At 32.4% G+C, this 16,386-nt stretch overlaps 1 protein-coding gene and 1 long non-coding RNA gene across 13 annotated transcripts in view; one reads left to right on the top strand and one right to left on the bottom strand.

The window, feature by feature from the left end:
• Positions 1 to 4,499, bottom strand: part of LOC126749024 (uncharacterized) — a 35,616-nt gene extending 31,117 nt beyond the window's left edge. The window contains exons 1-2 of the long non-coding RNA XR_007664861.1: positions 4,345 to 4,499; positions 1,210 to 1,378 (exon numbers count right to left, since the gene is read on the bottom strand). This is a non-coding gene — a long non-coding RNA (uncharacterized LOC126749024). The remainder of the gene's footprint in view (positions 1 to 1,209; positions 1,379 to 4,344) is intronic.
• LOC126749022 (plasma membrane calcium-transporting ATPase 2) overlaps positions 1 to 16,386 on the top strand; it is a 160,682-nt gene that overhangs the window by 118,625 nt on the left and 25,671 nt on the right. For 7 of the 12 annotated variants that reach the window (XM_050458621.1, XM_050458617.1, XM_050458624.1 and 4 more), the window contains 10 exons: positions 10,247 to 10,417; positions 10,472 to 10,669; positions 11,301 to 11,590; positions 11,652 to 11,862; positions 13,347 to 13,382; positions 14,390 to 14,793; positions 14,848 to 15,090; positions 15,145 to 15,837; positions 15,915 to 16,109; positions 16,163 to 16,369. In XM_050458621.1, the coding sequence (XP_050314578.1) occupies positions 10,261 to 10,417; positions 10,472 to 10,669; positions 11,301 to 11,590; positions 11,652 to 11,862; positions 13,347 to 13,382; positions 14,390 to 14,793; positions 14,848 to 15,090; positions 15,145 to 15,837; positions 15,915 to 16,109; positions 16,163 to 16,369 (2,634 nt within the window). In that variant the 5' untranslated portion in view covers positions 10,247 to 10,260. Of the gene's footprint in view, positions 1 to 1,850; positions 2,016 to 5,200; positions 5,596 to 10,246; positions 10,418 to 10,471; positions 10,670 to 11,300; positions 11,591 to 11,651; positions 11,863 to 13,346; positions 13,383 to 14,389; positions 14,794 to 14,847; positions 15,091 to 15,144; positions 15,838 to 15,914; positions 16,110 to 16,162; positions 16,370 to 16,386 lie in introns of those variants that run through there. The other 5 variants (XM_050458625.1, XM_050458627.1, XM_050458626.1 and 2 more) reach the window with 3 other exon arrangements.

The following is a 16,386-nucleotide window of genomic DNA, read 5'->3' as shown; positions in this document are numbered from 1 at the left end:
TTTCATATACATGTGGTCTTTCTTAACAAATGAATGAGGATGTGATAGAGAGATACATAGAAGACTACACACAAAATTAGTGCTGGTAAGAGCACTTTTTTTCCCATAGTCTTATATGCATCCGAAACATCGACCTAGAACAAAGCAGATAAAAATAAAATAAAGCTTTTGAGATGTGAGTATACCGCAGCATGTTAAGAATATTCTGGATTGAACACGGAAATGTATCAATACTACAATAACTCAAAGTAAAAGAGAGACTGCTTAAACAAATACAACAAAGAGTTTTTAGTATTTTATACACATTGCCAGAAGAAGATACGATGGAAAAACTGATGATTGAGGTCAGAGTTGACGGAAAAAGACCTAGGTAAAGATCTCCAAGCGAGGGTGAATTCCTTTCTGAGTGGATCAAACAAAGATACTGATTAATCAGTTACACAAAGCCAAACAACTATCCCAGGACAGAGAAGGATGAAAGAGAAAAAAATAAAAATTTGATGATGTCACCACTTCCTTAAAAAGGATTAGGACTGAGGAGGAGATTCCTTTTTCCTGACTGATTGGCACCTCGTCGGAATACAATCATAAGCTAGGTTGGCTCCCTACCGTTTTACGTAGCTTATTTCTTAAATTCTGATCCTTGTAGCATCATTACTGGAATGATTGACTGTATCACAGGCCAGCAAATTTTTTATCGCAATTTGATCTTCTCAAACCTTTTTAGCAACTTCCCAGTTTCCACGATGATCTCTGTGGTAGGCTTGTTTTAAGATAGCTTCGTTGCCAAGGAATTGGTCTATTAAGTGTATAGTTACTACGAAATCACTTTATAATGCACCATTGTTCTTTTTTTGTTACGAGAGTTCTCCGAAGAAGACTGCACACTCTGGTACTTTCTAGTTCTTCACAGTACTTCCTCCATCAAGCCCTCTTCGCTTATTGGATTTCTTTTTGTTTTCCTTATTTTTTCAAGTGTGGATAAGTTCATCGTCAGCATAAGATCCAGCAGGGTCATTTAGTGTTCTTTATATCCTTTATCTTTTACAGATGTTGAAACAGATGTATCTATGGTCTCAACAACTTTCTTCCATGGATATATGTCTTGAATAAAGTTACTCAGTCCTTTGTGTAGTCACAAAAGTAGGATTCTTCCTTTATTTAAAATATCTAAATTATTTGCCAAAACAAATTGAAATAACGACTCACCTCTGCAATGGCTGCTCTCCTATGTGTGATGATGCGCGTTTGCATCATATCCTGGCGATTAGCTTGTTTCCTGAGTCTCTATAGCTCCTCATTCCGTAGGTGGTGGGCTTGGATCATCATTAAGAAAGGTAGGCGATTTGACAATAAAGTCTCCCTGATTCCTTAGGTCCTGCAACCAAAGAGGGTTTTAGTTTAGAGGGTTTACAGGTTTTTGGTGTATCAATGTGTCTGATTTATGAACCGATTTGATAGTTTGATTTGTTTTTAATTATAGGTTTTTCCTCCCGCATTGAATTTAACCAAAACTCTTCATTAGTTAGTTATTCATTAGCTGGTTATGACACTCGCTTAACTCCTCCTTTTATCTGAAGTCTATTTTTAACCCATATTTATTTTTGTTTCAAAATATATTTACCCCAAAGCCATAATTTGTCACATAAATTTATCTGTGCCAATTAAAATTAAACCTATTATCATCATAATCACCTAATCTAAATACGATGATTCACAATTTCATTGCGAGATTTGCGTCAGTCAACATGCCTAATATCGTAAAACAAAATCTTGAGGCCTCAATTACTTTAAGATGCCCAATAAAAGAGCTTTTAAAAGGAGCTGAAGCAGGTTTTGGTTGCTCACTTGCTCGGGAAAGTCTAGTTGATAGTTTACGCAAGGTTCGCATTATCGGCGTGTAGTGTCGTTATAATCTTGTGTGTAAAAATGAATGATCATTTATAGTTCCTTTAAATATCTTTCTTATTTGTTGAAACTAGTGAAATTGGTTTTACTGTAACAGACTGTTTAAGGTATGATATAAGTCTTGATGTGCGTACTGTTTTCTGTTATTTTTAATTAGTAACTTTCTTCAATCTAATGTCAAACTAAAGAGCTTACACAAATTGTAATAATAAATTATGATATAACACTACATTCATGAAAAAGATAAAGTATCCGTGAGTCACTACTTTACTCTTTAGATACCGACAATGTGTTCGTGAAATAATTAATAAACAAATGATGATGTGGCAAGAGATGTCAGAAAACATAATCGGAACATACTCAATATTGAGAAGTTACTCACTAATTCAGATTAGGTATAATAATAGGCATATTGACTATGACGTTAACATATTTAGACTAATTCAGTATTGGGTTCCATGTTGTTTTTTAAAGTATTAGCCTAATCCAATAGTAGTGTATTTATTTTAAATAGTTTCACTGGACATTTTTTACATTCTTGGACCAGGTAACTATACAAGTAAATAGTGTATATTTTTATTTACCGATAATGTCTTGTTAAATCATTCCAGGACTGTGAAAAATTACAATGTAATCTGGATAACATATTTAACTGGTGTGAGAAATGGAATGTCACTAAATGAGCTTTTTTTCTTGTATGGAATTCAATTACAAGATTAACCAATGAGTCTCTGCTATCAAAGACCTTGCGGTGTTGCACTGTATACAAACCTCCAGCTTAATGTTCATTTGGATAATGCTGTTGCTAGAGCCTTGGAGGTGCTTGGATTTATTAGAAAAAGTTCCAAGGAATTTATGGATATGAACTCCTTAAAAATCCTCTACTGTACTCTTGTACATCCTCACCTAGAGTATGGATCTTCTATATCTGGTCTCTATGGATGAGCACAAACTTATAAACTAAATAGTTATCAAGATCCTAAATACTCCTGAATACGGCACCTAGTACAGCACGTCATGAAAGAAGAGATCTCTTAATTCTTTATAAAACTCTGCCTAGTAAGGTATCAGCTCCTCAATGACCTGAAAAAAATGATTTGCACATTCCATGAAGTTTTCACTGTCAAATTCACCCTACTAATTATGGCTTGAATAAATTTATCTATAGAACCACCAGACAATTTAATATTTAAGCCTAAAAAACTTTTAAAACACTATAATGAAGTTGACAACTTGATGTTGGTTTTTCTACTAAAAGTAAACCGATTTCCTATATACAATCCCTTAAGAATAACTATGCATCAGGATTGGGTGAAATTGATGCTAAAATTATAAAATCTCCACTCCTACATTTTGAATCATTATTAGTACAGTAATCGTTTAGTGTATAAATCTCATTTTTAAATCAGGCAAAGTTCCTCATTTTTTCCAATAACCAATTTGATTTCAAAAGTGGTCTAAGCACTGAAGAAGCAATGTATAAGTTTACCAAACAAATTACATCTCATTATTTGTACAGTTTGGCAGTTTTCCTGAATCTTGCAAGGGCTGTTGACACGGTTCCTCATCACTTAATACTATTAAGTGCTTATGGGCTGTGAATGGCAAAGTAAGTCAAAAAAATATAAAAGGTATCCCACAAGCTGTAGTTTTTATTATCTTTATAAAAGGGCATTCATGAACATACAATAATGGCTCACTTATTTCCTATGCTGATATGGTTGCTATATTTTCTGAAGACACCTGGACTAAAGTTAGAAAGAGCACAATTGTTGCCATTCAATTAATTAAAGACTGGTTGAATTGCTTTAAATTGACCTTAAACTCCAGTAAAACAAAATATTGATTTTCCTCTCACAGCTGTTAATTGGCCACATTTTAATGAACTTAATATTGAAAATGTAGGCTGTCCTTAATTAAAACATGTTAATTTGTTTATATAAAGTTTGAGTTGATTGTATGACGGAGGCCTATAAGAAAACTCATCTTAAGACTTCTCGACTTAATCCACTTCAAATTATATTTTAAAAAACATATATAAAAAACGAAGATATTCAACACAATGATTGTATACTGAAATTCCCAACATTAGATCTCTTTTTATATATACTGTATGTATATTTGTTTATAAAAAATACAAAGTAAGACAGTGTGTTAACCATTCCCATGAAACTAAATCTAAAACTAATAAACATTTATTAATTCCAAATAACAGCTTAAACTTAAGATCAGTCAATTAATTATTATTATAATAAGTTATGCTTAGCATAAGATAACAGCTTTATAGTTTGCACAGGGAGGACTAATTTAGACCTAGTAAAATCATGAAAGTGGAGAAAAATATGGATGAGTGTTTTGCACTTATTGTTCAAAAGTTCACAGTGTACAAAACAATAACGTTTAGTAGAATAGGATTTAGTAGAAAAAACTTTTTACCAGTCATATGGAATCAATTTAATAATTAATCCTTAAATAAAAATTAATCCTCCCTTAAAGGTGTCCTTTTATCCTCCATATTATAATTTATTATGTTATAAATACTAATGTTTGCTAATGGCAGCATAAAAGGTAAAGTTTTACAAAAAAAATTATTTGTGAGGTTAGGTTAACTCCTTTGCCAAAGTAAAATGTTATAAAAGTGGCGCGTAATTCAAATGCAGTCCCAGAATAAGACCCACGAGTGTTTACACCGCCACAAATGATATTTAAACCGAGGTAATGTAAACTTCAGTTTAAATATATTTTGATGTAATTTAAATAAAAATAAATAAATGAATATTAGTCTCGTGTTCAGTATATAATTTGAGCGCGATGGCGTATTCAAAAATGTCAAATTGCCGGGTGGACGCCACCTTGTGACTATATTTATTTCTCTTTAGTCCCATCATTTTTTTTTAAATTAAAATAGCAATCAGTAGTCTCTGATTCACAATTCACTCATATAATTCAATTTTACTACATACTACCCACGATTTCTGAAAGTACTATACATGTTGGTTTATAATTTCCGGTGACATAATAGCAATAATATTTATGCGGCGAATCGAGGCGACGTTGATTATTAGCTGTGAATCCTACGGATTAATCGCAAACATACTCGACTATGTTTCTCTTTTTTTTTTCGAATTAATATTAAATAGAAGCTTGATAAAGTAGAACGAGATGGCGAGAAGACTCGACGAGGTGACCTACCTCCACCAAGGTTTTTAAACCCACTTTGGTATCGCACAATAACCCAGTGCTGCAACCGGTAACCAGCCGGTGATATATTTATAGTTAGTAAAGCGTGGACGGAACTAAACCAGAACGGTTAAAAAAATCAACCATAATTTGTAAAAAAGTTGGAGTCACATGAGATCCGGTGATAACAATTTCAGTTAATGTTTATTATTCGATTGTGCCACGCTGTTGCCAAGTAGGGCGTCGCTAAACGTGAAGTGCGAATTTCGTCTCCTTCCCTTAACCTCCTTTCATCCTTTCACCAGATATGACATGTCAAAACATAACCTCAGTTAGGTTGAAAGGTTTTCGTTTTTTTTATTAATGTATTATTGTGTTTTTTCTGCCTGGCGATATGAGATATTGTTTCTGAGTTAAGACATTTGTGGTTATTATCAGTTAAACTCCTGTTTTTCCAAGTTTTGGTTGTGCTACTTGTGCTACTACTTTGTACGGCTTGGATGCTTTGTAAGTACCTATACCCATTAAGTAATATATCCTAGAGTATGATGATTTAGTGAAATGTTTACATGGAAAATGTTTGTCTGGACTTTTACCCTATAAATGTCTCAATTATTAACTCACGCTATTGTTTTATTTAATATTTTCTCTACTTTAATGAATGCTGGAAGCCCAGTAACTCTGATGCCAAAAGAAAACAGTTTTGAATCATAATGTGTTAATTATAGTCCCAACAGTTATCATGTATGAGCACATTTTATTTATGTATTGTGACTAAGCCGCAAGGTTAGTAGATATAAAGTGTTTTTTCCCATATTTTTTTAATGGGTTTATTACAAGTAAGTCCTACCATCATAACATAAGAGAAGCATCTAGTTTTTGCAGTAGTCGCAAATTGAAGTTTATGTATGGAGCCACATAGGTTCTTATCATAATCTAAAAGATCTTTCCCAGTTTGTTGAATTGAATAGCCCCTCAAGAAGCAATGATACCCATTGATCTTTTCTATATTTGTCAATGCTATCACTGGTACTGACTGTCTTTGCAATGAAATAAAGTACTATATAGGTTAGGTAATACTCGCCTAGAACATGTTGACTCTATGAGGGATCTAGGAGTCATAAACATATTGGTGAAGTTGTTAAATCTTTCTTCAAAAATCTTGGTTTCTGGGAAAGTTACTTTATTTACCGATGACACAACTATTCTATGGAATTGTTCTGACTAGCAGGCTCTAATATGAGCTATTCTCTGTTTTCTTCAAAAGCTAAAATCCTGGTGTAACCAAAACTAATTCCCTGTCATTAAGATGTTATTGAGGACATATAGGACTCTTTTTTTTTGTTCTCCAGAAGAGAGGTATTAGATATGTCTGTGGTGCAAGACACTAAGACCATGGTAGACATTTGTTTAAAAAGGAAAGAATCCTAACAATATACAATCTATTCATCGTAGACACTGTGACCTTTTACATCCGTGAATCGATCCTATCTGACATAAAATGAATCAAATCTTTTGTTGCCAAGTCTGCATTCAGCTTTAGTAAAAAGATCAATTGTTTATAAGAACATGAAGTTATATAATCATTTGCCAAGGGTATTAAGAGTTTGTGCTTTTCTGTATGATAATTTTTAATTTGTATATAGAAATATATATATAAATATATACATATAACTGTATATCTTTCTATCATTATCTTTACACTATGTTTTTGTACTTTTATTTTTTTATAATTTATTCTTTTGCTGTAAGTTAAATTTTTAAGTTAGGTTTTGACATTTTATTTGTACTTGAACTATTTTATATCTTCCTGTTGCTTTGTCGAGAAGACTTTGTCTTTGCATGCTAAAGCTTGTTTTGAGTTTAACATAAACAGTGCGCTTTTTTTTATTTAAAATATGCTCCCATGAAATTTGAGCACATCATCTTTTAAGGGAATTAAATTTTTTGTACCCCAATCCATACTAGAAAACACCTTTTCTGAAATGCACCTTTATATTGAGCTTGCTCACGGTTTCATATTTTACACAGCAATAAAGACCTGTTTAATGGCACTATAGTTACATTTAAAAACAAAATTACTCTAATGATTATAACCTAATAACCATCAAATAATATCTCTTTCTATATAATTCTCTCTTTTAATTTTCTTTTGCCCCTAGTATATTCTTGAGTTGCAAGCGGAATTTCTGTTTTTGAATTATTTTAATTTTTATACTCTTTACTTAAGCTACCTTGAGTATAAGTTTATCTGTTTTATATAATTACTTCTTGATCTATCAAGTATAAGTATCCCTTGTAAACTTTGTGATTTAAAGATTAGATGACAAATCTATTATGGTGGGATAATTATGGAGTGAGATGTATTCCACTGGAATAACCTCAATAATACAAAACAGAAAGTTGGTTTACCAGTAGGTGGCCAGAAATTACAACCAATTTGGCAGATATTGTTAGGGAATCCCCCTGGGGTGAGTAAGGACAGCTGTAGTTTCTTGTCTATATGGCTGATGTGTTCAGTCTGTCTCAATAAGTTCAAATATTTCATATGCTGATGATCTGACTTCTGTTGTATCAAGTAGTTCTTTAATTGAAGCTAAGAGATTGGCCGAATTATGCATTGAGCAGGTGCTTCTATTAAATTTGAGTAAAACTCAGTTAAAGCTGTTAGTACTCGCATTAATGAATCTAATGTGGTTTAAATATTGGTGGTCAGTCAAGCTCTAACAAGTTTCTATGAATTATTATTGATAGTGTACTAAGTTGGTCAGCTCACATTGGTCATGTACTTGGCAAACCAGTCAAAACTTTGTTATGATATTCAGAAGCTAATAAGTGTTGTTTACAAAAAAATGTTTGTTTTAGTATTATACTCATGTTTATTCATTGTTAATTAAATTATGCCATAGTATCCTGGGGTATTGGGAATCAAGGGAATCATGTTGTCAACTATTTCCCAGTTTTACAGTTATTTCTGCAATATCCTCTGTACATTCGAAAACATGTAAATTCTTTTGTGCAAGTAGAAGATATGGCTCATAACTATCCACCCAGAAATCCTTTTAATATAAATATACCTGCAGTCCTTTTAACTGCCACTATTAAAAGTTCCTATTTTATGATATTAAAAATATATAATCACCTGCCAACTGAACTCAAAAGAATTGCAAACCCAATTAGATTTGCCTTGCAATTTATAATTTAAATTAATTTTTCTCAATGGATTTTGTATAAAATCAAGAAAATGTTCACTTTTTAATAGCGACTAATATTCATAACATATTTTGCTGGTGTGTCTTGTGTGTATTTTTTTTTGTCTATAGGTATAGGCATCTTAATCTGTATTTAATTAATTTGTTTATTGATTTATTTGTGAACTTATGTATATTAGCCAAGTTTCCAAAAGCAGACACTATATCGTAAATGAGAATCAATCATTGCAAAGTAGCCACTCTTAGTTATCGACTTGTCTAACTCACTCTCAATATTCTACAAAGCAGTAAGATGATATCTTGAACTGCTTATCAAATTTTAGCTTTCTTAACCTAGCATCTATATATACGGGCCCAACAATTTGTTTTCATTGACAGGCATAATAAAGTTGACATTTAAAATATAAAATATGTGTTTTAGACACATTAAAGGACAAACACTTACAATCACAGCACATTTTAATATTAACTAGATCTTGATTAATTATATTTCTGAACGAATTATCGAGGACAAAACAATAAAAGAAATTATATTTTTTTCTCATAAAAATGACAGAATTAAAATGAAATATGTATGCCATTAAAACATTGTTTAAAAAATTATGGTTTTTTGCTATACAGAGAGAAGTATATTATTTACATCTAGCAATAATTAAAAATTTGAGCTATATATGAAGAAAATAATATAAAAGTTCAAATAATAGTAATCATCCACTGTTCATCCACAATTTTAATTGTTAAATATGTGAATATTCATATCGCCAATAATGATGTGAAGATTAGATTTAACAGTCCCGAAACATGTGACATATTTTGGACCTTACTATTCCATTTCTCTTGACTGTATGGTGCTAGGAACTTATACATAATATGATAGTAAATTCTGCGTTTTTGTGTTAAAAAAGAATATAAAAATTACAAAGATACTACAATTTTAGTTACTTAATAATAATCTTTACTGAAACACCTTTAGGATATATACACATGTTAATGAAAAACTACAAAACTATTGCACATGGAACATGTTTAAAAGGAAATCACATTATAAAAAAATATATTTAACTGCAAGCAAACAAACTAAATTACGGACTTTTCTGATGTTCTTGAATACTGAGAAGTGCTTCTCAACTTTGTTTGCAGACATTTCATTAATTTTATTGCTACTCTTCTAGGACCATTGAAAGCTGCTTGGCTTCAACTAGTTTGTATTCGTACAAGTAATTGCCTACTGTAATTTAATATAATCATAATGTTAGGTCACTTTACCTGATTTATTTGTTACAAGCTTTTATGTTTAACATGCAATAAATTTTATATAGTTAAATAATCGGTTAATAGAATTGATGGGATACAGAATAATATTTTTAATAGGACTCAAAATATTATGTTTAAAGCATTTTTATGTTAGATAAGATTACTATTAAATAACTATTCAATAGAGCTGAACCCTTATAGATAAGTTGTTGTTATACATAAATTTCCACATTAGTACCTAATAATAAAAAATAGATGATAATAACAGTATTATTTTAAGTTTGTATTAATTAATAATCAAGTGACTCCTTAAATTATAAATTGTTTATTTAACAAACCCTTTTAAATCTTGATAATTGAAAATTTATGATTGGCGTCATAACGATCAAATGATGTCACTACAGAGGGTTAATTGCGGTAATGAGACACTTAAGTATTGACCAAGACGTCAGAGGAAGGTTAGATAAAGCTAATCTTTGTAAAATCTATATTTATTTTGATATGATTTTCAGGTAAAATGTAATGAACACTTATTTTAGGTTTAAATTCTTAGATTAAAATGTTTTAGTATTGTCATAAAGCAAAGACGTAAGTATTTATAAATTAGAAGTGACATAAGAATTTTACGAATTTACGAATATTAGTTAGGATATGATATTTGAAGTACTCTAAGAGAATTCTGTTTGTTGCAGAACTGCAGTAAGAAATGGCTACGATAGACGGCCGTCCCGCACAATATGGCATTACCCTCAAACAACTCCGGGACCTCATGGAACACCGAGGTCAGGATGGAATTCAGAAAATACAAGAATTGGGTGGGGTGCAAGAAATTTGTAAGAAACTTTATACATCCCCAAATGAAGGTAGGTTCTATTGTAACTCTTAATTGGAGACAATAAAAACATGCATTCTTTTAGGTCTTAGTGGGTCACAAGCAGACTTAGATCATAGGAAAGAAACTTTTGGTTCCAATTCAATACCCCCTAAGCCTCCAAAAACATTTTTACAATTAGTTTGGGAAGCTTTACAAGATATAACGTTAATTATTTTAGAAGTAGCTGCATTGGTTTCTTTAGGTCTTTCTTTTTATTCTCCATCTTCTGAAGAAGAACAAGGTGAGTAACTAAAAATATTTTTCAACCATGAATGTGTACCAACGAAAAAGACAAGCATTATGGCGGGTTCTTATTACTGACAATGAGTCATTTCATTACCACAAAACTTAGTAATCATAATCATGAACCATTTATAAATAATTTGTTTGAAGTAATGTTAGCCTTAAAACCCCAATGCTTCAGAGCCTATAATTTAAACATCATACAGACTTTTAAAACAAAATAATAAAATGCAAACAAAGAGATTATGCCCTCCTAAATTTCAAAAACAGGTTGAGTTCAATGGGCTGGTTAAGTTGATTATCCTCTGTTTGCTATGAACCAGGAAAACAGAGGTGGATTATACGAAATTCTAATTTTACTGTAAAAAAAGAAACAAGATCATCAACACTGTAATGAATATAACTAAATTTCAAACTTAAAAAATAAACATGTTTTTTGTTTAAATTTTAGAAAACCTAAGTGGCTTTACATATGTAATTTATTAAATAAAAGTAATTTAATAGATATATTATTAGTATAAAGCCATAAACAGCAACATCTTTATTTAAACCTACAGCAAAATAATTGAGACTTTATTACAATTGTACCAAAAGGATTTTAAATTAAAATCTACATAATATCTTTCTAGAGAGTGGATTTAACGATGATGAAACTAGCCACGGGTGGATTGAAGGTCTCGCCATTTTGATTTCAGTTATAGTAGTAGTGCTAGTAACAGCCTTTAATGATTATACGAAAGAGAGACAGTTTCGTGGTTTACAAAGTCGAATAGAAGGAGAACACAAGTTTGCCGTTATCAGAGGGGGTGAGGTTAAACAGATTGCTGTTAGTGACATAGCTGTAGGGGATATTTGCCAAATTAAGTATGGTGATCTTTTGCCCGCTGATGGTATTCTTATCCAGTCCAACGACCTTAAGGTATTTATTTTTGACATGGATTGACATGACAGATAAAATACATAGCTTAATAAATTTATAGGTAGATGAATCATCGCTAACAGGTGAATCGGACCATGTGAAAAAGGGAGAAGCCTTTGATCCAATGGTACTTTCGGGTACCCACGTGATGGAAGGATCTGGTAAAATGTTGGTTACCGCTGTGGGTGTAAACTCACAGGCCGGTATCATCTTTACACTTCTCGGAGCCGCCGTAGACCAACAAGAACAAGAAATTAAAAAGATGAAGAAAGGTATGTTCTTTCGCACTCCATGCGCATGTATGTACTGTTTGAATCGTGCCCCCTCCCTGTATTTTTCTCCCATCTGTAAGGGCTTCTCCCTAAAGTTTCATTGCCTTAGTTTCAAAAATTATTTATTATTTTTAATCAAACCGTAAACATTTATTTTATTTACTTTTTATTACTTTTGACAGTTTTATTTCATTACTAAAATCGAACTCCTTGGCATTCCATGTTATTTCTTTTGTGAGAGCTCTTACAGATGAAGCATTAAAGGACATCTTAAGTGTATTATTGTTAGTTGCACATTTTTTAAATGTCTGTAACATTATCATATAGAATGTCTGTTGTTTACGAGGTGGGCTAATAAATTTTCCTTGTTCACGTATTTTTAGATATTGATTCTGCAAATTCCCATCATCTTGATAAAAGCTGTTACAACATCCACTCAACCATTTTGGAAAATTTAACAGCTCTTGCTCATACTTTTAAAATTTTTAGACCCCTTTGGCCCCCCACCCTTTTGACCCTACACACTTTTTTTAAACATGCATGTATATTTTCCATTTGTAATAATTTTTTTAGTATAGTCTGAGAGCCAGCGACATTTGACTCAATAACTTGAATTACAATTTTCATTTGAATGTTTTTAATTTTTATCTTTAATATGATGTGAATTATAAACTATTAAATACTAGCCATCCATTTAATGGTAGTAAAATTTTGAATGTTTTATTGTGAAACCCTTAAGATATGTTTGTTACTGTCAAAATGACAATAACACAGCTGTTTTATTAAAGTGGCAAGATGTAATGCCAGAAAAAGGTAGCAGCGCAGTTCATTTGGCAGGCTAATGAATATATGACACAATGCCATTTTATTTTCTAATTTCAAAACCTGTACTCCCAGTCGTAAGGCTTAATATTGTTCTTTTAATAGTTACCTATCCGTAATATTTTACGGGGAATATACATGTATGTCTATTTTTAGTATTATGATTTTTTATATATAGTCTTGGCATATAGCCACTTACAGTGTATGGTGCAAACGACCCATCGAAATTCGTGATATTTAATTTTTGTCTAGATTTAAATTTAGCCATCTGACTTAGCGTTTACGGTGCAGCCATTTTTTTAGGAAGTATGAGTGTGTAGGAACCGTATGTTTGTTGAAATGGAACTTTAACATTTACTCTATGTTGGATTCCAACCAAAAATACATTCATAAGGCCAATATGTATTAAAAATATTTTGCTTTTAGCAAGCAAATCTGAATTAATTATAAAAAAATGAAAAGAGTTTTTTTTATTTACAATATAAGACACAGTTTCTCTTTTTTCTTTATAAAAACTTACGTACCTACACGCTTGCTAATGGAAGGCCTTTGCTCATGCACTGTAGGACCCAATTTATATTTTTTATATTTTACCCATGTCAGGACTTTGGGAGTGTTTTTGAGATTGCTAATGTTCTCCTTTTGCATGTGTTTTTGTACAGAAGCTAAAAAGCAGCGGAAGAAGAAAAGTTTGACAGGTGAATAAAATTTTATTATATATTATTTAAATTAAATTTTTTTAAACAACATTTATTACTCAATTTTAATAGTGATAATTCATTGTACTAACAATAAACGTTTTTTACCTTAATTTTTAGTCTCTATATGTATCTATTTATATTGCATGTATAACTACCTAAATATGTCTATTATTAACAATTAAATTTTTTCATTGTTATATTATTAAGAATCTTTAACACTGTTATGATTTGATGTAATTGTGATAATGCTTAATATTGATGTTGGCTTAGAAAAGCGATGTCAGAGATCCCTCTCTCGTTTCCTCATTTTTATTACGCGTTTTTAAACTAATCGTCGACCTACAAGCTTAATGATAAAAAAAGAGCCTAATGGCTCGTAAACAGTCATAAAATCTTGTTCAGGGCTAAACACAACAAACTGGGTGACTTTTTTTATTACTTTAACAAAACATTATTGCAGTCTTAAAGCTGATCTAATAAAGTTTTGTGGTGCATTTTATTCATTTAGATGTCGTCTTTTGCTTCGCAATATGCTATTCAATTTTGATAGTCTTTTGGAATGTTCTGCATTTTATGGAAATAAAGATTCGATTGGAAAAAGTTTAGCATTTTGGGAGTCGTCTTATTTTAGTTCAATTATTTTATATAGCATCGTTTGCTGAGCTGATATTAAGCTGAATATTTTTTAAAAATCACATTTTAAAATACTCCATAGATTTCACACTCTACATACCTTATTGGGTAAATAAAATGGTTATATCTATATTATATATACTTTCTTTACCTTAATTATGCGGAATATTGACAAATGAAACTATTATTTATTGATTATTAATAATGCCGGGCAGTTGGGAACTTTTGGGGTGCCTGACATCCTTATATTTAACGGAAATATTGATCACCATAGAAATACAAACAATTTTAAAGCATAAAATATTACATTCAAATCGTAGCATCTAGATTATTAAGCAGAATTTAGTCTAAATATTAAATGTGCAACTTAGGCGACGAAGAGAACGTGACAGGAAACAGCCACATGAACTCACCTGCTCCAGTAGCGAACAAGCACGACAATGTACCAGAACAAGACGGGAAGGAGAACCATGTAAATAACACCGCTCCAGCAGCCGAGACCAGTCACAAAAAGGAGAAATCTGTATTGCAAGCGAAACTGACGAAACTTGCGATCCAGATTGGTTATGCCGGCTCGACCATAGCCGTTCTTACTGTGATTATCCTGGTTATTCAATTTTGCGTTAAAACATTCATCATGGATGAGAAACCCTGGAAAAGTACTTACGTTGGTCAACTCGTCAAACATTTAATCATTGGTGTGACTGTACTTGTCGTTGCAGTCCCAGAAGGTTTACCGTTGGCCGTAACTCTTTCATTAGCTTATAGTGTCAAGGTAAGTCTATAATAGATCCAATGAGGGTTTTCTTTTACCGAATTTTATTTGCAGAAAATGATGAAAGATAATAACTTAGTACGTCACTTGGATGCATGTGAGACTATGGGTAATGCTACCGCCATCTGCTCAGATAAGACCGGAACTCTAACAACAAACCGGATGACAGTGGTCCAATCATATATTTGTGAGCAATTATGCAAAACTATCCCGAAATTTAGCGATATCCCTTCACACGTCGGTAACCTCATTGTCCAGGGAATCTCTATTAACTGCGCTTATACTTCCCGAGTTATGGTAAAATTACTCACACATGCATTATAAGAAAATTGTAACCTATTATTATTGTAGGTTTCAGAAGACCCAACCGAACTGCCAAAACAAGTGGGTAATAAGACCGAATGCGCCTTGTTAGGATTTACATTAAATCTGAACAAGAACTACCAGAACGTCCGTGATGATTATCCCGAAGATTCGTTTACTAGGGTCTACACTTTCAATTCGGTCAGGAAATCCATGAGTACCGTCATCCCCCGACGCGAAGGAGGAGGCGGTTATAGGTTATACACCAAGGGTGCTTCTGAAATTATTTTAAACAAGTGTGCCTTTATTTACGGACATGATGGTCGTTTGGAAAAATTCACACGAGACATGCAAGAAAGATTATTAAAACAAGTAATCGAACCAATGGCCTGCGATGGTCTCAGGACAATTTGTATAGCGTTCAAGGACTTTGTTCCCGGCAAGGCAGAGATTAACCAGGTTCACTATGATCACGAACCAAACTGGGATGACGAGGACAACATTGTCAGTAACCTGACTTGTCTTTGCGTAGTAGGAATTGAAGACCCTGTACGGCCAGAAGTACCTGATGCCATCAGAAAATGCCAGAAAGCCGGAATCACTGTTAGAATGGTAACTGGCGATAATATTAATACGGCTAGATCGATTGCTACCAAATGTGGAATTGTCAAACCGAATGAAGACTTCCTTATTCTTGAGGGCAAAGATTTCAATAGTAGGATCAGAGATAGTCATGGTGAAGTAAGTAATGCAAATCCTGTTTTCATTTCATATCACTTATTTTTAAAAAACCTACAATTATAACTAATTGATTTTAGGTTCAACAACACCTTTTGGATAAAGTTTGGCCTAAGTTGCGAGTGCTAGCTCGTTCTTCTCCCACTGATAAGTACATCTTAGTGAAAGGTATTATTGACAGTACTGCTACCGAAAACCGTGAAGTAGTAGCTGTAACAGGTGATGGTACTAACGACGGTCCTGCTTTGAAGAAAGCCGACGTTGGATTTGCCATGGTAAGCTGGTAGTATATTCGATCTATTCATGCAATTTATATATATATTTAAAGGGCATTGCTGGTACTGATGTAGCCAAAGAAGCATCTGACATTATTCTGACTGACGACAACTTCAGCAGTATTGTTAAAGCAGTAATGTGGGGAAGAAACGTATATGACAGCATAGCCAAATTCTTACAGTTCCAGTTAACTGTCAACGTCGTTGCCGTTATTGTAGCTTTCATTGGTGCTTGTGCAGTTCAAGACAGTCCTCTCAAAGTATGTTGGTTTTTATT

Source organism: Anthonomus grandis, chromosome 22, assembly GCF_022605725.1.
Source record: "Anthonomus grandis grandis chromosome 22, icAntGran1.3, whole genome shotgun sequence".
Taxonomy (NCBI): domain Eukaryota; kingdom Metazoa; phylum Arthropoda; class Insecta; order Coleoptera; family Curculionidae; genus Anthonomus; species Anthonomus grandis.
Note: the sequence above shows the minus strand (reverse complement) of the source record. Positions and strands in the feature narration are given on the sequence as shown.